Here is a 27,110-nt window from a genome sequence, read left to right on the forward strand (position 1 = left end):
AAAACATAAATTAAAGGGATTCTCATTTACAATGCCAATACCTTACACTCGTGTAAATGCGAGACCTATTGCATTGCAAATGCTTGTTTTCTAAAGGTAAAAGGCCAGGGATTCCATGTCCTTACATAGAGATCATGATATTTGTCAACGACCTCAATGTTAGGACCCTTCTGAACATCCACTTACCTGGAATGCAGCAGCCTCTTGACACTTTTTATAAGTCCACTCATCAATCTGTATTTCCTCTTCACCAGATTTTTTCACCTTGCCCCCTCAATATATATATAATGGTGTGATTGCCTGATATGCCCCCACCCCCCATATCGGAGTAGGAGACCCATCAGAATCTCTGAGGGTTCTTTCGTTGGCCATTGCATCTTTAGTTTCAATCAGGAATCAGAATTCCAAATTCATGCCTCATAAGATCCAGTCACAGTATTCCATCCACCAGAGCCTGAAAGCTAACAATGACCTGACAAGTGCCTGGGCCTCGATTGATAAGAGGTAACCTATCTGTGAGCTCTGGAGGCCTGTCCCTTTCGGTCACCTAACAATATGGGTCTTGTCCCTTTCAATCCGCTAACAATATGGGTATGGTGCATTACTATGGGGCAGCAAGAGGGCTCCCACCTCACAGGCATGGCTCCGTAGTCTCGCTTATTGCAACATCAACAGTGAGGAGTATTCCCCTCTGGTCCCCAGTGCTTCCCATCCAACAGATATTTGGAGGCCATATCGTACATACATAGCTGGACAGTGAGCGTTGCAGAGATCTCCACTGTCTAGTGGACTTGTGCCCACAGGTGTTGGTTGAATCTCGGTATATTGAAGGAGCCAGAATTTTGCATTGATTTTGTATACCTTCCCGGGGCATATATGTTTATTCATCATGACGGCCTGTTATTTTGGTTGATGTCTCTCATTATTCCCACTGTATTGTACGGTCTTATGTTATTGGTCATTTTTGTATATTGTTGTACCCTTGACATTGCCATATCATGCCTCCTTTTTAGGTCTCGGTACTATCCGGTTCGGCAGAACCGGAAGTAGAGAGATCTTATGTTTCTTGGAGGGGCTCTTTATCCCGCCTCAATTTTGGCTCTCTTCCATTGGCTGGCTTCCTAAACAGAGGCCAGCCATTGGAGGAGAGAGCCGTCCCTCCAAAGAAGCTCCGTCTTTTTCGGATTGGGGGCGTGATTTTTTGCGTTCTTTAGACCGTGACGTCGTCTGTCACTCAGAACCACAAAACCACGCCCCCGAATGCGAAAATTTCGGAGCTATGCAGGCAGCCATTTCTGCCCGACCGCTCCGGCCCTTGCATCCATCTGCTTGCTTCCACGAGCCTCCTTCTAATCGTTATTCATCTCCCTCCTAATTATATTTAGTGGTAGCCCTCCGCCTCCGCTCCTATCTTGCAAATAAACTACACCCAAAGACCCATTTGTCCGCTCCTGCTGACACACTTTGGGAAAGGCAGTAACTGCTGGTGGTCGGGAGGGGGTCGCCATTTTCAACTGCGAGGGAGACAAAGCGCCGACTAGTGAGCGGAGCGGGACCCAGGCGAGCTGACATCCCCAGGCAGAGCGAGGAGGCGGCGGCGGGCACAGCATGGCGAAGACGAGACGTGCGACCTACAGAGCTGTACTACAGAGACAACCACCGCCAGAGACGGGCGACTTGCAGCTGTACGGAGACTAGACGACCACTGCCAGGGACGGACAACCTACAACTGGAAAGAGGCCTCCACCGTCGGAGAACCTAACTACTGAGGATTGTGTAAATCTGTGTAGTGCCATCACTTAATGAACTACCAGCTGTAGAGTCGTCCTCTCACCGTGGCTGCCTAACTTTACCAAGCAAATACTTTCCCCTTTTTATAGAGACACCCGCTGCATCCAAGGAGACAGTCACAGGATGCTTCGGGCGGGACCCCACAGACGCACTGTGACCGAGAGAAGAGTACAAACCTCCCACGCTGACCTGACACCAGCAGTGAGAGGAAGACACTCACGTTCACCAAGAGACTCCCGACAGTCTGAGTGTGAGGGTGCCCTGACTCTCACAGTGAGAGATAGCTCCTGATACTTTTGAGCGTGAGACAACCCCTGTCACTCAACGTGTGAGAGCACAAGCTGAGTCTTCCTGCTTCATTCGCACAGTGGGCGAGAAGGCACACGGCTCCTGGTACGAGACAGCTCATGAGCTGACACGCCCAATATGAGACAGCTCCTGTTACTCACGGTGTGACTAAGGAACTGCACGGGACCGTTAACACCTGTTTTGCCGAGGTCCTTTCGGGCTCCCTCGGTCATGGCTCTGATAAAGCTGGGGGTTCGCTGCCTCCGAGCCCTTCCTCGAGGCTCTGGGGGAACCTTATATCCTGGGGCCATTCGAGCCTGAAGCGGGGGTTCCATCACTGCACACATGCCCGAGGCGGCCTCCTTCCCGGAAGTGGTGGTGGACCCCTTGAGTCTGTACAGGATGTCGCTGGAGACGGCCGGGACATTTTAGGGGGCCCTAGCCAGGAGCCGGCTGATGTGGCGACACCCTTTCTAGACTGTACTGGAGGGGGACCTTAGCGGGGGCCAGGTGAAATGGTTCCCAGGGAGGCAGCTGAATGTGTCAGTAAACTGCCTGGACCGACCCGTCCACTCGTCTCCAGATAAAGTAGCCCTGATTTTGGAAAAGGATGAACTTGGCAACGAGGAGCATATTTCATATAGAGAGCTGCTGGAGATGACATGTCCACTGGGAAATACTCTGAAGCGACACGGCATCAGGAAGGGGGTCCGAGTCACCATCTTCATGCCCGCTGGCAGTGGCCACCATGCTGGCATGTGCCAGCATTGGGGCCATCCACAATGTGGTCTTTGCAGGGTTCAGCGCTGAGGCCTTGGCAGACCGAATCCGGGATGCTGAGTCTCAGCGGGTGGTCACTGTGAATCAGGGCCTGCGAGGTGGGAAGATCACAGAACTGAAGAAGACTGGATGAGGCAGTGAAGCACTGCCCGTTGTTGAAGCGGGTGCTGGTGGCCATGCGGACGGATCTTAAGGTGCCAATGTCAAAGCTGGACGTTTCCCTGGAAGAGGAAATGATGGAGGACATAACATGTGCTCCGGTTGCCATGGAGAGTGAGGACGTGCAGTTCCTGCTATACACATGGGGAGCACTGGGAAGCCCAAGGGTCTGGTGCACACTTAGGCTGGGTACCTGCTGCACACAGCGCTCCAGGCGCGCACAACCCATTGAGCTCACGGGGCTTCAGCCCCCCCCATTCCCCCCCCCCGTCGTGTCTGTCAGCCTGGGCTGACATGTCTTCGCGGGCTGGCGAGCATTTAATTGCAGCCGCACCGAGTACTTAACAGGTCTTTAAAAGACCATTCATTGTAAATGAGGCTTTTGTTCTGTTCACCCATTCTTACAGCCACTCTGTCTGTGGTTGGAAGAATTAGCCCCCCCCCCCCCCAAATATTTTTCACCCCCCCCGAAATTTGGCTCTAGTTGCCCGCCTGGCGCTGACCTATAAGTACGTCTTTGATTACCACGATGGAGATGTGTTTGGTTGTGTTGCAGACATCGGCTGGATCACTGGGCACAGCTACATAGTCTATGGCCCCCTCTACAATTATCAGGACACGCCGCGCCCACTGGGACAGGCCATCTTCCCTATGAAAGGGGCGCCTGCAGAGATCATGTCGAGTGAATTCCTTGTGAATTTAGTGTCATCGTAGCTTGACCAGCTCTGTAAGCTCACATTAACCACGCCTGTGATTTTCAGAAAACCATTCTCATTTAGCAAGTAATTAAGAGGGCACATGCGGGATAAAGAGCTCGATAATGTTGGATTACGCATAGGAAGCTTTGTTTCCTGGGCAACCCTCGCCGAGGGGGTGTTTATGCCGAGGTCAGTCAGTTACAGTGCAGAGTGCAGAGCCATTTATTTAACGATTAAGCTATTGGCAATGTAAATGACAATTCTATTCATTTATGATTTAAAAAAAAAGTCATGAGCAATGCCAATAGCTCTACCTTTAATAATGCCGAGACCAACGCATTGTAAATGCTTGTTTTTTTTTGTATTGCATAAAATTTTGTTCACGGATCAATTTGTTGTACATGTATATTTGATCATATTGTCGCGGACTGTGCCATGGTGACCACTTATTTCTGTTCTTTCGCAATAATGGGAAAAATAAAAGTTAAAAAAAAAACAATATTGGTATGGTGGCTTGTCCCTTTTCGATCAGCTAGCAATATGGCTAGGGCTTGAAGTGGGACCGGCCCTGCCGGTGCTCACCAATTGTAGTTCTAAAAAGCAGGTGCTGAGACGGGTCTCTATCTGACTGCCAGGGGGGAAAACAAATCGTAACTCTGCAGCAGCACCACCCTTCATTGCCTTTGATGTTACTTCAAAGAGACTTGCTAGAGTACTTTCAGTCTTGTTTTAGAATGAAAGCATTTTCTTATTCTATACAATGAAGCCATAGTTTTTGCTTATGCCTCTTATGCAAATAAGAACCTGGATGCAATGACCGAAGCAGCAAAATACCAGTCGGGGGGCACACTATGCTAAGCACAGAATTTTAGCTTGCATGTTTTTAAATCACACTCTTTATTACATCACCCACGCCCCTTCGAGAGACCCCACCCCCAGTTTTTTTCGTACCACTTAAACTGCTGAATACAGCACTGGTGGCTTGTCACTTTCGATCAGCTCGAAGTTTGTCCCCTAGCCTGACCGGAAGGAAATATGCCACAGGGAAGGTAAACAGTCATGCAACAATCACCAAAGGCCCCTCGCTAGTCACATGGACTACCATATTGTGTCTTGCTGAACAAATGGATAGAAAGACAACCATGCCAATCTAAACAGCAATCATTTATCGTAGTGACAATCGTTCCCCCATGTCGGCTCATTCGTGATGCTCTCTGAAAAACAATACATTTGACAAGAACTTTGTGCTTGTGGAAATACCTCATGCTTTGCATATGGTATTCTTGAAAGCAAAGCTTGCGCCCTGGTGTCTGAACCATTGACCTATTTAACTCCTAACGAGTTTTTGACGAGGTCCTTTCCATGCACAAGTTACCGTTACCCAAATAGCGCCACATTTATCCCTTTTATCCAGTATAATGAGGCAAAGCCTGCTTTGAAGACCCAATGTGGCTAAAAAATGCTACAGCAGCTGCTGACAAAAACAAACATCACTGCTGCAATAGTCCCTGGATGCCCGGGTCTTCCCTAGAGCTGCTATATCGTAGCACTGGGTGGGTTGGAATTCGTGGCAGATGCTATTCATGCCATACCGTGACGAGCTTTTAGAGCCTCCTATGTGGCTCAAAGTCCACCTTGAAAGCCATAAGAGATGCTTTATCTCGCCCGTCCAGGATTGCTTCAACTGAAAATGTATCGGCAGCAGTCCCTTGTTTGAATACACTTGAAACAAGCTGAAAGAGACTGTGATAGTGTGTACATGCATGCACATTGGCAGTCCAGACGCAAGCTGAAAGACACGCCTTACGCGTGTCCATGTGCTGTCCGGGCACATGTTTTGTCCACTTCGCGCACCAAACCGACAACAATGGTCTCGCCAAGGCGAATGCAGCGCATGCACAGCATTCACTAGGCAAGACCTAAAAAAAACATCTGGAATAAAAAATTGGATTAATTTGAGACAATACATTTTTTCCGAAATTATGAACCGGCGGGCATGTAAAAATTAAGTGGTATAGATCTGCATGTGGAGAAGAACATGTACAACAGGCATCTGAGAGCTCAGCGTGTCTTGCATTTAAAGTAACCGGGGATAACAGAAGTCTATTGTGTATATATAGAAAAGTGTCTGTGTGGTGTTCGCTGCTCTAGAGGATTTCCTAATTTTAGTCCATATTTTGTTCCATATCGCTGTGGAACAACAAACCTCTAAATCTTTTCCCCAAGAAAGCTCCCTCTTCGTTTTCCCTCGTGTATTACAGGAAGTATGTAAATAATTATACATAAGAGGCTTTGTGGTTAATGCGTAAAATAATATGTAATTTGTTAACCGGAGAGGAAGCAGGATCAGTGGGAGGGTCTGGGAGTATGTATTGGGCTTGAGCCTTTAAAATGGCTTGTTTCCGAAGGAGATATTTAGGTTGGAAAGATGTAGGTAGGCCAAAGAGTCCACTAGCTTGCGAGAGACCTAATCTTATCTTGTTTATATATATATAGTTGATGTATCCAGATTAAACCTCTTTGCCACCATGATTTCCAATATAAAGGCCTGGCACGTATCAATATCATGTTGTTATGCCATATTGTGGATCTAGAGAGAGAAGTCCAATCCATAGGATCTAGCGGAGAGTTAGGCATCAACATGGAGTAGATAACGATTGTGGTTTGTGAGAGAAAGGTAAATCTTGAAAGGAGAGCTAAAAAATGTTCAAGTTTAGCCCAAAGAGGACAATCCACGAGAGACTCGGAGAGCCATCTCGATGCTTGACGAAGTAAAAAAGATTTTTGGTATGTAGGGAAATCGGGGAAATTAACTCCACCTCCTGACTTTGGATTTTGAAAAAGACATACACAATTTTTTATTACTCCATAGAAAGGGGGATAATCTAGAGTTAATTTTCTTTAAAAAATTCAAGGGAATAGAAACTGGGATATTGGAAATTATATAGAGATTTATAGGTGACAACATCTTTAAGGTGTCTAAACGGCCCCACCAAGATGGGTATAAAGGGTGCCATCTAGTGGTCAAAGAGGATATTCTCTGTGTACAATTTTCCATCCAACGTGAAATTGTACCTGAAATAGAAGGGTTAAACTGTAAGCCTAAATACTTAATATGTTGAGGGCTACATGTGAAGTTGGAGATAACGAAATCGCCTTTGAAAGTATATTTTGTTAAAGATAAGATTTCACATTTATCTTTATTAAATGTATATACGGAGACAGCTGCAAAGGAATCAACTTCTTGTAGGAATGTGGGGGGAGAGGTCTGACGTTGTGAAATAAATAATACATCCTCAGCGTAAGCTGCCAATTTAATTTGAGTCTCTTTAAAGTGAAATCCATGGACATCTTTATATTGACGGATTCTTGATGATCATAAAGGGTCTAAGGCTAAGTTGAAAAGGAACGGGGACGGAGCACAACCCTGTCAGACACCTCTACCTAAATTAAAGTAAGATGTACCACCGTTTGCACACACTGCTGCTTGTGGATTAATGTATAAAATTGATATTAAAGAAATCATTTTAGGACCAAAGCCAAACCACTTAAGTGTGGGAAATAGGTAAGGCCATTCCACTCTATCAAACGCTTTTTATGCGTCTAAGGTTTTTGCTGCCAAGGAATGTGAGACATGGAAGGATTTGGACAGGATGTCAAAAAATAAACGAGTATTGTCTGTAATAACTAAACCAGATTGTTCCATTCCTAATAACTCGGGCAAATAGGATTCCAGAGTTAATTTGCAAATTCCTTTGAAGAGTCCAGGAGGCCTTTTATAACTTGCTTATTTAATAGCTACTTCCCTAACGCTATAACCAATTAGTTGTGTTAGGGCACTGTATGCTTTAAGGTACTCCAAGACAACCAACAGCAGCGTTTGATGGGAGAAATTGAGATGAAAGACTTTCTTAATCATCCCTAATATAGAGATTAGTAAAGATTCTCAGTTTGCTAAATTCTCATCTGTTACTTTTTATACAGAGTGCCTATTTCTTTATATAAACAAGTGTTCCCTGGGATTCAATATCAAACAAATAACAGCACAATCTAAAGCAATCAGTGGGTCAGAAATGTACTGAGATCTTCCAGAGGAAAACATGGGTCCATATGTGTTTAAAAAAATAAAAAGTTATGTGATTTAAATTATAATAAACTACAATTGGGTTGTAGATCCAATACCAGACACTGTAGGGGTGTGGGCGGATTTGCTGATGTAGCAGAGTGTATGGTACATTAATGTGTTCAAGAAATCCCCAAACCCATCAGAGCATAGGAGAGTACAGGTCTCCAGGGTAATCAATGGTTTCAGAGACTAGCTGCCTCAGACGGAAAGGGTACATTTAATTAAATTGGATATATTCAGTCCCAGCAGAGGCTATCTTTCTGACTGTAAATACTTTGTATTGCCATTTTGTCTGCTCAGAGGGACTCCAGCCCACTGGTTCCTGCAACAAGAGTAAAGGTAACAAGAACATCACCTCTAGATGAGCAATGATGCAGCTCGCAAGTGAACCAAAGGGTATTCATCTAGTTGCCTTGCTTAAATGACGTTTAATCAGATTACATAGACTAGAGCTTGGGCACTGTTCATTTCATGATAAACCAGGGCGTTAATATGAAGAAGGGTGCCTGCAGCCCAGGTAATGACAACTTTATAATTCCTCCTGTTTAAGCAGGAGGAGTATTCAGCACATGAATGTGAATAAAGGGGTAGCCGCTGCTACCCGTGTCACCGTATCCTAGCCTTTGTTCCCCTTTGCACTACCTAAGCAATCCTTAGTCTCTGGAACAAAATGTAGGATCAAAAAGTAAATTGAGCTGCAAGGAGCCCTAACTTTTTTTCTAACTTTCCCTCCTTGCCTTCCCCCTACCCCTCAGTAGCTAATCGGGGGTGGGGGGTATTGTGGGGCTGAGGGTAAGCACTATGATGTCATTGGGTTTGAAGGGTGCGTGACGTCACTCCTGCTACCACTGGCATTTTGGTGAATCTACATCATGGCGGGGCATGGGTTGGGGAATGAGTTGTTGTTCGGGATAAGGGGGTGGGGCTGGGTTTTCTTAGGTGGGATTGCAGTACAGAGCAGTCCTTAAATACAGAGGCGCTTATCAGAGATTGGATGTTGTCCCCAGACCTAACTTTCTTTAACCTGATTTTCTCTTCTCCTTTGCAGTGTCTGGGACAGTCATCACAGCCATGATGTCCATTGCAAGCATCACTGTCGGTGAGTGGGTCCTGCCCTGTGCTGCCCTGGTAATGTGTAGGCTGAACCTGCTGCATGTGTTGAGTTACACCCTAGAGTGGTTTAGGATGTTGTAGCAGGGTAAACCTGATTTGTCTGCCTTTGACTAGAGGAATCCAACGGAATTCTAGGCTGCATGGTGCCCTGATGTACTTGGTCCATGATTTATTTTTCGTTTTATTTGACAACAGTCCCCTCCTAAAGCTGGGAGCTCATTGCCACCAGTTGTATCTGGCCATTATTCTACCAGCATATCCACTAGTTTAATGTTGACACTGGTAAAAAACAAATTGTAAAAATAAGCAAAAATGTATTTTTTTTTCCTTTTGAATCTTTAACCTAACAGCAGATAGAGACATCATTCAAAGGTATTTTAGCGCTGCCTAAACTATTCCTAAATGCTTGTTAAAGCAGCTAGAGGCAGAATTACCATGATGTAATAGAGGATTTTGTTTTATTCCCTTAAGGTATGCACTCCTGACTCTTTCAAAATCTGAAGACACAAAAATTGGCTGTTATTCTTCTCTAAAAAATTTGTCAATCCTAGCTCGACCTGTACTAATGGCTCCAGACCTCTCTTGCCGCAGGAGACCATGATAAACACTACTCTGATTTGGGGGGCTTTACGCCTTGTAAACATGTTGGGGAAGGAAACGTGTCCCAAGGAAGCAAGACCTTGGGCCATTTTTGGTGCACGCTTCAGCCATGAAACCATGGAACTCCCAGCTCAATGTGTCATCTCCCCAGCTATCAATCACACCATCACAAGCATATTTACTATCACTGCTTCAAGGTACAAGTGACCATACGTACACCCTGGCTCACCTGCTGCTTGCATTATAAACCCCCATTCCCTCAAAGACAGTCCCAAATCAGACTAGAGTTGCATTTATTGTTGAAGAGCAGTTTTTGTGTAAATTCTATACCACACCCAGAAAACCACAGAATAAAGTCAGTAAAATTATACATGAACCAATAGGAAACAAACCGCCTTCTGCAGGCGCGTTGCTGCACAATGCTGTAAACAGTTCTCAACCAGGATCCTGGTTGTCCAAGTATAATAAGCCATTACTAAACAATGTGTTACCCTGTTCTAACCTTGCTGGCCTCTATCCCATATGATACCCTTCTGAACAATTGGAAACTGAATTAAATGCAATTTCAGCAGGTCACTTTTCCTCCAGTCATTGAGAATTCAAGAACCATAGAGCATGCCCACATATGGGCATATTCCATGCCCATTTCCTGCTCTACTGTCTCCTGTCCTCTGATTGTCCAGCATTTAATTTAATTTGTGTCTGTTTTCTAAATTAATGTGTTGGAAGTATTGAAATTAAACAGACTTAAAGCAGGCCATGCCTGTTTACATTGATCATTTCAAGCATTAGGTGCCTGCCTGTATTTGGGAACTGTTTACATCAGCACCATCACTTGCCACTAGAGGAGGAAAGAATAAAAAGGTGGTGAAAGGCATGAGGTATGAACAACCAGGGATGAGGGTGTCCCAAGGTGTACAGATCAGTGTACATTTTAAGTCACTATGTCATTTCACTCCTTACTCTTTAAGTGAGTGAGGGACAGTGCAAGAGGGGCAATGGATAATGAGTTACGGATTAGGAGTGAGGATTAAGGGGTATGGAGGCAGGGATGAGAAATGAAGAATAGGTAAGGGCTGAAGTGTGAGTGAGAGATGGTAAATGAGTGAGGAATGAGGATTTAGAAGTGAGAAATGATGTGGAAGGGATAAAGAATGATGATGAGTGAGGGATAATTGGAGGTAGAAGAGTCTGGGTTGATGAGGAAAGGAAGATGATCTATTTCACAAACATAGATGATGTACAGCGGCCCATGACACAGCAGAAAATGATAGCCTTCTCAATCATCTCTGAGGTTGGACAGAAGCAGCTGTCCAGGATCTTCACTGAACTGGGCAGCTTCATTTCTTTAAAAGCATTACCAATGGACAGGGCTTAGCACAAACCGAACCATCCTGATAACTTACAGGTGATACCAAGTTCTGCCTCCGACGAGAGGTCAGATCCAGAAATTGGGGTAAAATCCCAGAGCGCTTGGATCGCATCTAGCATCAGAGGAAAACTTCCTCTGCCTCAGTGTGTCCAAAATCGAAATGTGATTAAAATAGCACCTCAGCGGCCCTTCGCCGCATACTTTGGTGGTAGCCTCCGCGGCGGTCCCGAGTGTAGTGTGCGATTCCAAGCTTTCCTTCACCTAGAAAGGCAAACACATGCTCCTGCTGGTACAACCTTTCTCCAGGCCACACACACTGGAGCTGAACAGACCCTTAACTGTGCAGCGATACAACATAAGGTCAGGCATGTCTGGACAAAAACACATTCAGAAACGAATGCATGCAAGACTGGCCCTAAATTGCTACACTGCTTACCAGCGGAACAAAGAACGACATTCAGGACAAAAAGCACCATCACCAAATGCTTTAATTCTAGCTAAAGTGTACATACAGTCAGGCAGGCACAGAGAGTGGGTGTAGAGTCCGAAACTGTACGGCACAAAATTACGTACTTTTCACCAAGTGACTTAGATATTTCTTATCCACCAAAGTAAACGGGGAGACATAACTGCAACCAGATTGTTTGCCATCAGCCTGAACCTTCCCGGCGTAATACTTGTGTACTACAAAGCCATTCACATTTAGGGTAAACCTCATACAAATGGGTGTTCTAGCTCTAAAAAAACAAGACAAATGGTTCCATTTAGACGAGTCAAACACTGAAGGTTTGTACAAACGATGTGTTCCTGTTTGACTCTTTTTCCTGTTAGGAGATGGTCTTGTATTCTGATAGCGACTGCTTGTACTTCACCTCAATTTATTCCAAAACTTGCTTAGGAGGTATTAAGGTCGCACAATGAGTCGTGAACACATAATGAATGGCCATACATCAGGCTGAAGAATGTGATAGAGCAGAATAGTATATGACTTGTGTTGCTTGTTGTTATGGTACAATATTTCACTACTAGTAGTAGATGCAAGTCATGGTTGTTTATGAGGAAGCATCTCTAAAGCACCTCTTAAGTGGTACCCCAGAACATTTTTGGGAGTAAGGGCAAACTGAAATTCCTGTCTCCAAAAAAACCCCACAAAGAAAAAGGTGGGTACTTGGGATTACAATGAAAGGAGTTGAGCAACCACAAATTACCATTATGTGCTTATCCCCTCAAACTACCCCTCTGTTTAACAACATGTGCAATATAGAGAAGCATTGCTGCCACTTTGCTGTTTACACTGATCTGCCTGTACATAGTGGCTTTAAAACCAGTTTACACATTTAATGAAAACCCAACTTGGACACTTAAATACATTTTAGTGCACAGATGCTCGCCTCCTTCCTCTCACTGAAAGAAGCCGAAATGAAATGAGGTTTGAGATGGAAGGTGCACTAATACTTCTCTGATGATGCTCTCTTCTTTCTCCCACAGGGTCGGTGTACTTCCACGACTGCCCCGCACAGTACCTCATCCCCTACTACCTGATCATTTCCGGTGTCTCCAGCCTCCTGCTTCTCATTCCAAGCATCTTGCCCTGCAGAACCCGAGAAGAGCCCTCCATTCTGATCAATGTCTTCCATTCGGTCTTCGGCCTCTTCCTGCTGGCGTTTTTCATTGCAGGTCAGCATTAATCACTGGGTGGGACACAGGTTTCAGCTTTATAGAGGTTTACCTGTAGAGTATCATCACAGCTCCACATTTGAACATTGCCACTACTGAACATTACCTCAACAAAAAATACTTCTACCATACAATTACCTAATTTGCTTCTACATAGTATTAAAAAAATATATGTTCGAGGCATATGAGCTGTAGATCATATGCTTTAGGATAGATCGTCATCTAGTTTTGGGTCCAGATGTTGACACTTTTATTTTTGTTTGAAGAAGTCTTTGCAGTCACAAGGTAGGGAACTCCTCCTTTTGGTGATAGCGCGCATGGGCATTGACTCCAAATCCAGATTGGTTTTTTTCCGCCATTAGGTTCGGATGTGTATTGCTGCAGTTCGGTATCGTTCTCGAACCCCTTCGACGTGCAAAGCTCTACCCTCCATGGTATTGTCTTTCGATCGTGGTTTCCTGTTCGACGTGTATCATTTAAACTGTGAAAACCTCGGATCAAGGACTTCGGGCGCTGTTCTGACAACGCCAGCAGTTGATGGAACAGACTCAATTTAAGCTATGTCCCGGGTGTAGTACTAAATTTTCATGGACACCCTTGCACGAGGTGTGCAACCTCTGCTTCTCCCCAGAACACGACGAAAAGGACTGTGAAGCGTGCCGATTGTTCCGATCCAAGAAAACCATTTGTGATCATCTGACTCGATGCCACGAGATACAACGCAGTAGCGGCTCCATACCGGACATCTTCGTTGAAGTTTTAGATTCCCAGCATCCAGCTGCAGAAGCAGAGGACGAAGAACTGGTCTGTGTTCGAAGCTGGCTCCGTCATGGAAGAACTACAGAACATCACTCCGGGTCAACGTACTGGGAGTACAGAACTCCATGTGCCTACTCAAGCAAAACCTAAGGCTCCGATATCACCTTTGCCCTTGGGCTCAGGTCTGCACCGAGAAAAGGTTTCAGATGCCCGGCTATGAAACACAAAGACGAGCCTTCCGGCTCGTTCTCGAGCCAGTCACATTCGGTGCCGAACCAACACCTGCTGCACCGAAACAAAAGACGAAGCATTTGCCAGTCTCCACACCACCGGCACCTACGACACCGAAGGCTTCGGAGCCGAAATTGTGCAAATATAAATCTTTGGAGTAAGCATGAGCGCAAAATCCGCTCCGATCGCGGATTTTGCGGATTTTCGGTGAATCCGCGATCCGCGAACTCTCGCGGATTTACCGAAAATCCGCAATCCGCGATCGGAGCGGATTTTGCGGTCAAAAGTTCAAGCGAGCCTAATTAACGATGGCGCCGGCAAGCTGCCAGCGCCATCCTGCAATAGTTACTTAATTAGCTTCAACAGGAAGCTCTAATAGATAAGATACAGCAGGGGCTCGAGCGCCTGCTTTATTTTAACAGTTGGAGCTTCCTGTTGAAGCTAATTAAGTAACTATTGCAGGATGGCGCTGGCAGCTTGCCGGCGCCATCGTAAATTATTTTCAAAGGTGGTGTCTTCTTGAATAAATATGAAGGGCAGGGTTCATTCGGGCACGACGGTCCTGGCACAAAAAAATAAACCTCAACAGGAAACACTTGCAGATATCAATAAAGCATGTGCCCTAGTTGAAGCTTAAATTCAGTGACTCATTCATCAGGGCAAAAATTAATCTGCTGCTCTGATCGGTCTCTGCCATTTTATACACACAAGAGGCATGCTCGCATGGACGCCCCGTCCGTTTGGCCCCGCCCACACACTCGAGGTGTGCACCGTCTTCCCGCCATTTACCCACTATGATGGACATTTCACTCAAGGGACCCCTGCGCACTTCGGCGCGATTGCATAGTAACACACACTTGGCCGCTGGAACTAGTTGAAGCGCAAATGCAGTGACTCATTAATCAGCCCAAAAAAAATCGTGAGCGTTGGGAGGCTGGGCAGATGTGCCTTCTTCCCAAATATATCATCGAAAATCCGCTGTGATGCTGCTCTGATCGGTCTCTGACCTTTTAGACACACAAGAGGCATGTGCGCTCGCGTGGAAGCCCCGTCCGTTTGGCCCCGCCCACACACTCGATGAAGCCCCGCCCCCAAATCCGCAAATCCGCTAAATCCGCGGATTTTGCGGATCCACGATCCGTGGATCCGCTAAATCCTCGAATCGTGGATCCGCAAAATCCGCCCATGCTTACTTTGGAGCCTAAATCCTCCAAATCTAAAGCTTCAGGGCCGAAATCCTCCAAATCTAAAGCTTCGGAGCCGTAATAGTCTAAACCGAAATCCTCGACATCTGAAGGCTCGGAGCCGAGATCCTACGCGCCGAAAGGTTCGGAACCAAGAACTTCCATTCCGAAAGCTTCAGAGCCCAAACCGGCTAAAACCAAGCACTCGGATTCAAAATATTAGGTGCCCAAAGACTCTCAGCCCAAATATTCGACACCGAAATCAACTCCTAAAGAAAGATACCCCATCCAAAGAGCCTCGGTCCGATGACCCACCTTTAGCTCCAAAACCAAAGACTAATTATTGACCCTAAAACTGGACACCTCCTGGCCACTCTTCCTAAAAAAACAGTAGCTGAATCTCTCAGAGGATTGCTCTATACCTTTTGAAGAAAAAGGACATGGGTACTAACTCTTCTCCCCCTTACATACCCCATTCTCCTCCTCCTAACTCAAATGTAATCATTACACTAACAAATACAACACCACATCCACTACCACCTGACCCACAGGATGAAGATTATGGGGATGGGGATGTAGATAAGAATATGCCACAAGTTCAGGACATACCACAGGACACTGATCCCTGATAGAATTATAATAAGGAACCAGATCAGAAAAATGACCCCGACCCTTATCCCTCCAGACCCTCCCCACCAGACGACAACATTGGCAATGTTCAGCTTATCAACAGGGCTGCTCAATATCACTGTGTGGAGCTTCATACAGACCTAGAAGATAATTTCCTTGTTGCCTGCCCTCTGACCACCGGTCCGCTAGCGCTGGGACGCCCCGTTGCTGGGGCAGCCATGCGCTTTACAAGAATACTTTACAAGCATACTTAACATAACACACTCCCAAAGGTCTACTAATTCTATACCAATGCTCAAGTGCATGTTAAATCACACGGATGAGGTATTCGAGGACCCCGTTAGATCCAGAATACTCACACCTAGACTAGATAAAAAATACAAAGCTGCTCCTACAGACAACGCATATATAAAAGGTTAGTTGCCCTTAGACTCTCTTGTCGTTTCGAACGCCCACAAAAGAGCAAACCCTCAAACCACAGGCGATGCCCCTTCTCCTCCAATGCCTCAGGCAAAAGAGTGGTTTCGCAGGCAACTAACCACTGCCATATTGCCAATGCTCAATCGCTTTTAGCATGCTACGATAGGGCTCACTACGATCAGTTGGAAAAACTCATGCAATATTTGCCAGATGAGTATAAAGCCAAAGCTAATGACCTCATTCAAGAAGGGAAGCTCATTACCAAAACTTCCATCCAAAATGCGCACTGGATGCAGCACACACAGCATCTCGTGCCATCAACACTAGCATACTAGCATACTATTGCACTGACACGCTTGGCTTAGAATCTCTGGATTCAAGCAGGAGGTACGGTCCTCCATACTTAATCAACCCTTTCATAAGGAGCATCTTTTCGGGCCAGCTGTCGATACTTCCCTAGAAGAGATGAAGAAAGACACGGAAACTGCAAAGTCCATGGGGGCCTTACAATTACTTTGTAGCAGGGGTTCCTTTCACCGCTCCTTTTACATGGGAGGCTCAAAAACAGTGTCCACAGAGAATCCCTCCTCCTCCTATAAGGGTAACAACCAATCTCCCTCCTCCAGAGGTTGTTTTCGAGGAGGCAACAGAGGACATAATAAGGGAAGAAGCAGAGGTAACTCCAACCGCACGCCCCCTGCCAACAAACCGTGACTTCCCTCTGCTACCCCCGATCATTCCACTCCTGTCGGGGACGTCTCACAGTTCCTACCTGTCTGGAAGTCAATCACCTCAGACAAGTGTGTAATACAAATCCAGTATGGTTATTGCCTGGAACTTACCTGCACTCCAACTATTCTTCCAAGAAAACGTGCAATGTCCCCAGAACTCCTCACACTCTTAAGGGACTGGAGTGTACTCCTTGTATTTCTTAATTCCAAAAAAGGACTACTCTCTCAGGCCTAAATTGGACCTCCGACAGCTAAATCTCTACATTTAGTCAGACCACTTCCACATGGTCACCCTCCAACAGATACTCCCATTGCTTCAGCAAGGTGACTTTCTATCCACCCTACATTTAAAAGACTCCTACTTCCATATTCCCATTCACCCGGCTCACAGAAAATATCTCTGGTTCATGGTGGACTGACAACATTACCAATTCAAAGTTCTCCCTTTCGGGGTAACTACAGCACCCAGAGTTTTCACCAAGTGTCTGGCAGTAGTTGCAGCTTACTTAAGAAGATAACACATTCACGTCTTCCCTTACCTGGACAATAGGCTAATAAAAGCCAGATAACAACACAGCTGCATACACCACACTCACAAGACAGTTCAGCTGCTTCACGGCTTGAGTTTCACTGTAAACTTCACCAAGTCTCACCTCCACCCATCCAACATGCAAGCATACCTAGGAGTCACGATAGACACTTGCAGAGCTCTAGCATACTCCAGCCCAGCCAGGATACGCAACATGCAAAATCTGATATCACAATTTCAGCCTCAACACTCACTACCAGCCTGAGTGTTCATGCAATTGATCGGCATGATGGCTTCTTGCATTCTCATCGTTCCTGTTAGATTTGGAGGTCTCCGGTTGGCACAGGTATGCACTTGTGACAAGCAGGGACCTTCTCCTCTAGTCTGGGCAAGGTAACTACTCCATAAGAATAACCCCTGCTCACCCTTTAGGTTGCGTGGCATGAGCAGACAAGGCTAATCCTCAGGGCGATAGTTAGTTAAACATTTATGATCACATACAGTAAACCCAATGACCCACCACAGACGGACACCAGTCGTAAGGTTGTATCAAAAATACATAGACTTTATGTAAAAGATATACTTGATATGCAGGATTATTACAAGACCATATAACGTTTAGTGATTGAGGCCACCAGATTTAAATAGGCAAAAAGTACATAAGTGTTCTTGGTCAGCAAGGTACGCTGAGGGTCGATGCGCGATTCGCGCTGGTGAAGCGACCCGTTGAGTGATGGACGACAGCGAAAACAAACTTTGCGGACCCTGGTTCCGATGTGAACTCTGGATCGAGTTCAAGTGTACCTTGGTTTGAGTGTCTGAGGCGTTTCAGGCGCAGCCACTGGTGAGGGCGGACCTGGGACGAGGCCGGCGGTTCTCCAAGGAATCTATCCGGCTCGAAGGCCCCTCGAGGTGCGAGGCGGGTGAGCAGGACGGTGTGGAGGGTTGAGGCGATCTGGGGTCTAGAGCATCTCACTGGGCGAGGCGCCGTTCAGGCATGCAGGGCGTGCTACTTCTTAGTACGCAGGATCGTACCTGTGGGTCTGTGTGGGGCGTCGCTTTCTCTGTCAGACGGGTGCAGCAACAGGCCTCTGGTACCACTGTACGGGAGGCTTTCTTGAGGTGCGGCACGGGCCTTGGTATGCAGGAGGGCAAAGTGAGACAGTCTGGTACGTATCGACATACGGACCGTCCGGGGCTTTCAGATACGCTCCGTGCAGATTCCGGCGGGAGAAGATGAGCCGCACAACGCGCTACGTAGCAGGCGAGGTGAAAGAGCTGGCGCCCGGCACTGGGTGTGGAGAGCGACTCAAGCTTGAGCGGGGCTCTCGGCGGCGGGGCGACCAGGCTCCGAGCTGTCACAACCTTAGGAGGGGCGAAGGCACCCGAGCCACGACTCCGGCGAGGGAAGAGAACTTAAGGGCCCAGCAGCAGACTGGCACAGGCAGACTTGAACCCACTGGTCCTGGGGTTCAGTTCAGGGGGCAAGCTCGAGATCAAGCCCTTGGAGATCGTTTCAGGCACAAGTCTTCAAAGTCCTCTCTGGTCTTTTCCTCTCCGTTCTCAGCAAGGCACCACTGCAGGCCAGTCCCCAAGGTCAGGGACCGGTTTCCTTCCTTCAGCTTCTCTTGGTCCTAGTCAGGCAGAGGTTCGTCGTGGTCAAAACAGGATCTGATTTGTTAGGCGCAGGGCTCCTACTTTTATACACAGTTTATTTTGTCTTTGCAGGCCAGGGGGCCTGAGCCTGGTTCAACCCGGTTTTGGAGCACTCTGTTTACAGGAAGCTGCCGTCTTCTTTCAGGGTGCAGGGCAGGGACATCAGACGCCCCGCAGGAGGTGGAGCCAGCATTGTGGTGGCAGAGCACAACCCTATTCAGAGTCAAGGGCTACTCCTCCCACCCATCCTGGTGTACGCACTTTATTCACCACCTGGTAGCCCAGATTGTCCCCTGGAATTCCCCAGCCCTGTCACTCTCTCAAACCCAGACAGCAGATACACATCCTGGCAGAGGCGGGCTGAAATAGTCAGGCGAGCAAATGCTAACTTTCTAAAAGTAGCATTTGCAAACACAGGATATTAAAATAAGCCTTACTAAAGGAAGTATTGTATTATTCTGAGTTCAGGCATACTAAACGTGACGTGCAACAGTGTTCCCTGAGCCTGCCAGAATTCTAGCGTGTAATAATTCCGGCAGCTCATTCTGGCCTATGAGAACAGGTAGCCCTTCAATAGTGAAGAACGAAAAGGGTGGTAATTCACTATTAGGACAGGCCACACACATCAGGGCCTATCCTACCTTATGCTTACAATGCACTCTGCCCGTGGGCCTACCATAGGGGTGACTGATATGAAGTTAAGGGAAGGTTTAAGGACTGGCAAGTGTGTGCACTTGCGCAGTCATAGTGACCGTACCAGACGGTACGCAGGTTTCTGCAATGGCAGACCTTAGACACATCTTACGAGGCCGCTTCTGTGGGTGGCACAACCAGCGCTGCAGGCCCACTAGCAGCATTTGTATTTACAAGCCCTGGCACTCCTAGTGCACGTTACTGGGGACTGACTGGGGACTGACAGTGAACCAAATAATCCAATCAGGGAAATCAATTACGGATACACTTTACATTGGGAGCACTTACACTGCGGCACGGATTGGCCGTGGCGCAGTGCCCTGAGCAGCGAACACCAGCAAAACATCTGAGGTACATCAGCAAAAAGTGGAAGGGAGACTCACGCCAAAGTGCCAGGTCTAACACGTGTCCCCTCCAGCTGAAACGTGGGGAGAACTACCCTACCCCAGGGAGTTCCTCATCACTAAGGTGGAAAAACCTAGATAGACCGTCAGCATTGGCGTGGTCTATGCCAGGGCGATGTTCCACTGTGAAGTCCATACCCTGTAGGGAAATGGACCACCTCAACAGCTTTGGGTTCTCACTCCTCATCTGCATCAACCATCTGAGGGGCCTGTGGTCTGTCTGAACCCGGAAGTGAGACCCAAACAAGTAGGGTCTTAGCTTCTTCAATGCCCAGACCACAGCGAAAGCTTCTCGCTCAATCAAACTCCACCTTTGTTCCCGTGGAAGTAACCTCTGACTGATGAAGGCTACAGGTTGGTCCCAGCCCTCCTCAGTCATCTTTGAGAGAACAGCCCCTACCCCATGCTCTGAAGCGTCTGTCTGCACTAGGAACTCTTTGGAGAAATCAGGAGCACGGGCGCCGTGCACATGGCAGTCTTCAGGGTGTCAAATGCTTCCTGACCGGCGTCAGTCCAGATCACTTTCTGGGGCTGCTTCTTCAAAGTCAGTTCTGTCAAGGGGGCAACAATGCTGCCATACCCCTTGACAAACCTCCTGTAGTACCCGGTGAGTCCTAGGAAGGCCCTCCCCTCCGTTTGGGTCTTGGGGGGTTCCCAAGCCAGGATGGTCTCAATCTTGGGCTGAAGGAGCGCCACCTGGCCGCTCCCAGCTTGGTGTCCCAAGTACACCACGGAACCCTGGCCGATCTGACACTTGCTTGCCTTGATCGTGAGGCCTGCCTTGCGCAGTGCCCTCAACACTTCCCAGAGATGTCGCAAGTGCTCTTCCCATGTGCCGCTGAACACTGTGATGTCATCCAGGTAGGCGGCGCTGAACTCAGCCAACACCTGGTTGACCAATCTCTGGAAGGTGGCAGGGGCATTCTTCATCCGAAATGGCATAACCCGGAACTGGAAATGCCCATCTGGTTTTGAGACCTCTTTGGCCCCGTCAGTTAAGGCGACCTGCCAGTACCCAGACATTAAATCAAACGTGCTGAGATACCGAGCAGCCCCCAAAAGGTCGATTAGCTCGTCCTCTCTGGGATGGGGTGCGCGTCAGTCTTCGTGACTGAATTGAGTCCTCGATAGTCCACACAGAACCAGAGTTCAGGTGTGGCTCCCGGCGTTGCAGCCTTCGGGACCAAGACTACTGGGCTGGCCCAAGGACTGCTAGGACTCAACCACCCCAAGAGCAAGCATCTTCGAGACCTCCTCCTTGATGCAGGCTCTTACCCTGTCAGTCACTCTGTAAGCCTTGTGCTTTACAGGCAAACTGTCTCCCGTGTCTACATCATGGACACACCAATTTGTGACACCGGGAACCAGGGAGAACAGATCAGAGAACTGCCCCAGCAGGTGGCGGCAGTCACTCTGTTGCTCGGGGGTCAGGGAGGGTGAGAGGTTGACTCCATCCACTGACCCGTCTCGCTCTGAGGCTACCAAGAGGACTGGAAGAGGTTCGGTCTCCTCCTCCATTCCATCATCGGTTGCCAAGAGCATGCCCACTTTGGACCTCTCCAAGTGGGGCTCAAGGCGGTTCACATGTAGGACCCTCAAAGGGTTCCTGGGAGATTGCAAGTTCACCAGGTAGGTGACAGGACTCTTGCGCTCCACAACCTCAAATGGACCTGTCTACTTATCCTGAAGTGCACAAGGCTCCACTGGGGCCAAGACCCACACCTTTTGTCCAGGTTGAAGCTCTACCAGAGTGGCATTCTGGTCGTACCACCGCTTCATCTCTTCCTGGCTGGCTTCCAGATTTGCCTCAGCAAGTTGCCTGAATCGCCTGGTCTGGTTTCGGAAGGCCAGCATGTAACTGTATACACCCTGGGGAGGTTTCCTGGGAGATTGCTCCCAGCCTTCCCTAACCAGACTCAGACGTCCTCTGACCGGGTGACCGTACAGAAGCTCGAAGGGACTGAACCGAGCGACTTTTGTGGTACCTCTCGGTATGCGAAGAGAAAGCATGGCAAGAGGATGTCCCACTTACGTCTCATCGGTCCATCTAGGCCCATGATCCTGCCTTTTAGAGTTCGGTTGAATCTCTCAACCAACTCGTTTCCTTGGGGGTGGTAAGGGATGGTGAACTTGTAGGTTACACCACACTCTTGCCAAAGGGATTTTATATACTTGGATATGAAATTGGTGCCCCTGTCAGACACCACCTCTAGAGGGAATCCCACTTGGAAGAAAATTCCCATCAGCGCTCGTCCCACCACGGGGGCCGTCACTTTTCTCAGAGGGATGGCTTCAGGGTACCGGGTGGCATGGTCCACCAAGACCAGGATGAACCTGTTGCCCATGGCTGTCTTGGGGTCCAGAGGCCCCACAATGTCAATTCCCACTCGCTGGAATGGGGTACTGATGACGGGGAATGGCTGGAGGAGAGCCTTGTGCTTCCCTCCACTCTTACCACTTGCCTGGCAAGTCTGACACGTTCTACAGTGAGCGTCTGAGCTCCTGGGCGTTTGGGGCCAATAAAAGTGGATGACAAGCCTGTCTCAGGTCTTGTCCATCCCCAAATGTCCTGCTAACGACACATCGTGAGCCAGTCCCTGTAGGAAGGCTCTGAACTTCTGGGGTACCACCAGTGCACGGGCTGACCCAGGTTCAGCAACCTTGGGCTCTGAATACAGGAGGTCATTCTCCCAGTAGACTTAAGTGTTTCCCGGACTGAGCACCATTGGCCTGGTCTGCAGCCTGCTGCCGCATACCCACGAGAGAAGGGCATTCTTTCTGCTCTTTGCAGAATTCCTCCCTGGAGGGGCCTCCTTCTTGCTGCCAATGGGTCAGCTCAGGCAGGTCCCCCAGTTCGGCGATCTGTTCCCCAGTAGGCTCCAGGGCATCCCCTCTAGATCTGCCTCCTCCTGGGCCATGGGAACTTCGGGGGCCGGCTGTCCGCGCCCCCTGCGCCTTCTCTCTAAGGCCGTTTCCTGGGCCTCTCCTTCAGGCTCCAGGACTTCTTGAACACCCCTACTGGCTGCCATGGACTGGGTGGTCACGCATGCCCAGTCAGGTAGACCCACCATCCACAGGTGAGTAGTTTTCTCCACCTTTCCCCAAGGGGAGTTCTCCAAATCATTCCCTAGCAAACAATCTACAGGTATGGAGGTCCTCACAGCGACTTGCAGAGTACCAAAGCCCCCCCCCCCACTCAAAGGGAACCTGAGCCATCGGACGCTGGCTCTCGGAATTGCCAGCATTGACAAGCCGGCAGAATGCATGCGGTACTACCTGCTCTTGAGACACCAGGTGCTGCTGCATGGCAGTCACACTGGCTCCTGTGTCTCGAAGAGCCTCCGCTTTCTTACCATTGATGGTCACTACCTGCCCATATTTCTTAGTGTTGGTGGGTAGGTAGTTTTCCGGGACCATCTCACTGTCTCCTAGCAAGACTAGGGTCCTCTGTACGGGATCCCCACCGCCATGGACTGCTACTTCCTCCCCAAAATTAACACTAGCTATTTTCCGGGGTGGAACACCAGTGGGTGTGGGTTTTCCAAATAGACGACACTTAGGATCAGTGGCAATGTGACCCTGGTCGCCACACCTAAAACAGGTGATGGGCCCTCTCTGAACAGGTCTACCTGTCGGGGCCCCGGTCTGCTTCGGGGGAGGAGGAGGCTCAGAACCTTTCCCTTGTTTCCCTTGGGGATTACTTTGGGGTCCTTTTTGGAACCCTTTCTGTCTACCCCTGTCCCCCCACTCTTCTGCTGGGGACCCTGCCCACCTTTGGCTGAGTCTCCCACTGGACCCTTGTGGACCCTGGTGCTGAGTTAGCGGTCCGCTCCCTCAGCAAGCTTCCTCAGGTTGGACAGCTTGCTATCAATCAGGTGCTGGCGTAGCTCAGGAAAACAATTACTAGACAAGTGCTCCCACGCCATTAAATCAAGAAGCCCTTGAAAATCATTTACTTTGCTACCCTTCACCCAACCATCCAATGCTCTGCAGAAAAAGGTCACATACTCCACATACGTACCCCCAGGAATCTTAGTACAACCCCTTAACCTCTGTCGATACATTTCCGGGGATAACTCAAACCTGGTTACTAGGGCCTATTTCATGTGGGAATAGGAATTGTAAACTTTGGAGGGAAGATCTAGCAGGGTGTCCCGCCGCTCTGTAAGGAACCGCCCCCACAACCCCGCTTCCCAATCTCTCTCAGGGACCCGGTGGTTGGACATGGCTACCTCGTAGGCCCGAAATCACTGCCCTATGTCATCCCCCTTAAAGTATTCCTTAACCACATCCTTAGGTATGTAGACCCTTGACTCCACCTGCACCGGCGTTGTGCTGCCACCAGAGGGAGTTGTTTCCAAACTTTTGGCTTTCAGTTCCAACTCCTTCACTCTCATTTCGTGATCTAATTGGAGTTTCTTTTCCTCCATTGCCAATCATTGCTTTTCCATCCATTTGTCCATTCAATATTGCCATCTCTACTTCATGCGCTCTGGTTGCGGCCCTGTCCGCCAGCTCCTCTGACGACAGGACTCTGTTCACCTCGACAAGGCTATCTGGTGGATCCACCACCATCTGATTCTCTGGTTCTGTCGATTCCTTCCAGGCTCTGTGCCTTGATGATTTGTGCTTTATATTTGCACCCGGATTGGGAGACTCAGAAATTCAAGCAGAAACCTTTTAGCTGCTCCACTTTGTAGTTTTCAAGTCCTCCCTCTTCCCAATCGATGTCATCTAATCCCGAGATGACAGAGGCTGCTCTTGCGGGGAGTGAACCAGGCATGATTCGACGATACGAGATCTCTCGACAAGAATTAAAAAGGACAATAAATCTGTGGCTTCGTTATAGGTCTGCTCTCCGTATGTGGTGATCAATAATTTAGTGTACATAAACCATAAATGCAAATTTGGAATCCTCACCGCTGCCTCCAATGTTAGAATCGGAGGTCTTTGGTTGGCACAGGTATGCACTTGTGACAAACAGGGACGTTCTCCTCTAGTCAGGGCAGGGGAACTAATTAGTTAGAATAACCCCTGCTCACCCACTAGGTTGCGTGGCGCGAGCAGACAAGGCTAATCCTCAGGGCGATAGTTAGTTAAGCATTTATGATCACATGCAGTAAACATAATGACCCACCACAGACTGACACCAGTCGTAAGGTTGTATCAAAAATACGTAGACTTTATGTAAAAGATATACTTCATATGCAGGATTATCACAAGACCATATAACGTTTAGCGATTGAGGCCACCAGATTTAAATAGGCAAAAAGTTCTTAAGTGTTCTTGGTCAGCAAGGTACGCTGAGGCTCGATGCGTGCTTCGCTGGTGAAGCGACCCGTGGATGAGTGATGGACGACAGGGAAAATAAACATTGCGGACCCTGGATCCGATGTGAACTCTGGATTGAGTTCAAGTGTACCTTGGGTTGAGTGTCCGAGGCGTTTCAGGCGCGGCCACTGGTGAGGGCGGACCCGGGACGGGCCGACGGTTCTCCAAGGAATCTATCCGACTTGAAGCCCCCTCGAGGTGCGAGGCGGGTGAGCGGGACGGTGCGGAGGGTTGCGGCGATCCGGGGTATAGAGCAACTCACGGGGTAAGGCGCCGTTCAGGCCTGCGGGGCGTGCTACTTCTTAGTACGCATGATCGTACCTGTGGGTCTGTGTGGGGCGTCGCGTTCTGTCAGACGGGTGCAGCACCGGGCCTCCGGTACCACCGTACGTGAGGCTTTCTTGAGGTGCGGCACAGGCCTTGCTATGCAGGAGGGCAAAGTGAGACAGTCTGGTACGTATCGATGTACGAACCATCCGGGGCTATCAGATGCGCTCCGTGCAGATTCTGGCGGGAGAAGATGAGAGGCGCACACCGCGCCCCCTAGCAGGCGAGGTGACAGAGCGGGCAGCCCGGCACTGGGTGCGGAGAGCGACTCAAACTTGAGCGGGGCTCTCGGCGGCGGGGCGACCAGGCTCCGAGCTGTCACGACCTTAGGAGGGGCGAAGGCACCCGAGTCACGACTCCGGCGAGGGAAGAGAACTTAAGGGGCCCAGCAGCAGATGGGCACAGGCAGACTTGAACCCACTGGTCCTGGGGTTCAGTTCAGGGGGAAAGCTCAAGATCAAGCCCTTGGAGATCGTTTCAGGCACAAGTCTTCAAAGTCCTCTCTGGTCTTTTCCTCTCCGTTCTTAGCAAGGCACCACTGCAAGCCAGTCCGCAAGGTCAGGGACAGGTTTCCTTCCTTCAGCTTCTCTTGGTCCTTCTAGTCGGGCAGAGGTTCGTCGTGGTCAAAACAGGATCTGATTTGTTAGGAGCAGGGCTCCTACTTTTATACAGTTTCTTTTGTCTTTGCAGGCCAGGGGGCCTGAGCCTGGTTCAACCCGGTTCTGGAGCACTCTGTTTACAGGAAGCTGCCTTCTTCTTTCAGGGTGCAGGGCAGGGACATCAGACGCTCCACTGTAGGTGGAGCCAGCATTGTGGTGGCAGAGCACAACCCTATTCAGAGTCAAGGGCTACTCCTCCCACCCATCCTGTTGTAAGCACTCTATTCACCACCTGGTAGCCCAGACTGTCCCCCGGAATTCCCCAGCCCTGTCACTCTCACAAACCCAGACAGCAGATACACATCCTGGCTGAGGCGGGCTGAAATAGTCAGGCGAGCAAATGCTAACTTTCTAAAAGTTTCAAAAAAAGGAGGGATGCACACCTTTTTATAAGCCATATTTATATTGTGTTTCTTTTTCGTCATTCCTTTGGTGCAGTTGCGTGCAGATTGGTATTTAGGCATGCCCTACTGCCACTAGTTAAGATACTTTTAGGAGGAGTGACTGCATAGCCCTTGTACCAAATGCACAGCTTCGTTCCGCTATTTAGCGTTCACATTTAACTCAAAATCTTATATCCTTTGTTTTCAATCTTCCAAGTTTTAACTTTATCTTAACTCTTATTTTTCCAACGTTCTTTCACTCAAATTTATTCAAAAGACCAACATTCCGGGATTTGGTGCCAATTTTCAGCTTTCTTGCATTCTGACCGTGCCAATCCAGGCCTCTTAGAAAGAATACGAATAGTGCACGAAGTCCATCACAAACAGTTTATTATTTTCCATGTATAAAAACCCAATGCATTTCGGGCAGCCTCGTGCCCTTCTTCGGGGGTCACTACAAATTAATAACAACATAAACACATTATTAGCACTTCTTATCCTAAGTAAATGATTAAAATTGCAACGTATTTTCATCATTTAACTCACTCCATCATTTCCAAAACATTACC

At 48.3% G+C, this 27,110-nt stretch overlaps 1 protein-coding gene and 1 pseudogene across 3 annotated transcripts in view; both read left to right on the forward strand.

Moving 5' to 3' along the window:
• The window catches only part of LOC144797809 (transmembrane protein 272-like), a 192,707-nt gene that overhangs the window by 103,775 nt on the left and 61,822 nt on the right, over positions 1-27,110 (forward strand). For all 3 annotated transcript variants that reach the window (XM_078668598.1, XM_078668599.1, XM_078668600.1), the window contains 2 exons: positions 8,891-8,941; positions 12,416-12,604. In XM_078668598.1, the coding sequence (XP_078524724.1) occupies positions 8,891-8,941; positions 12,416-12,604 (240 nt within the window). The remainder of the gene's footprint in view (positions 1-8,890; positions 8,942-12,415; positions 12,605-27,110) is intronic.
• On the forward strand, positions 135-3,732 carry LOC144799228 (acetyl-coenzyme A synthetase 2-like, mitochondrial pseudogene; annotated as a pseudogene).

This window comes from Lissotriton helveticus, chromosome 12, assembly GCF_964261635.1.
Source record: "Lissotriton helveticus chromosome 12, aLisHel1.1, whole genome shotgun sequence".
NCBI lineage: Eukaryota > Metazoa > Chordata > Amphibia > Caudata > Salamandridae > Lissotriton > Lissotriton helveticus.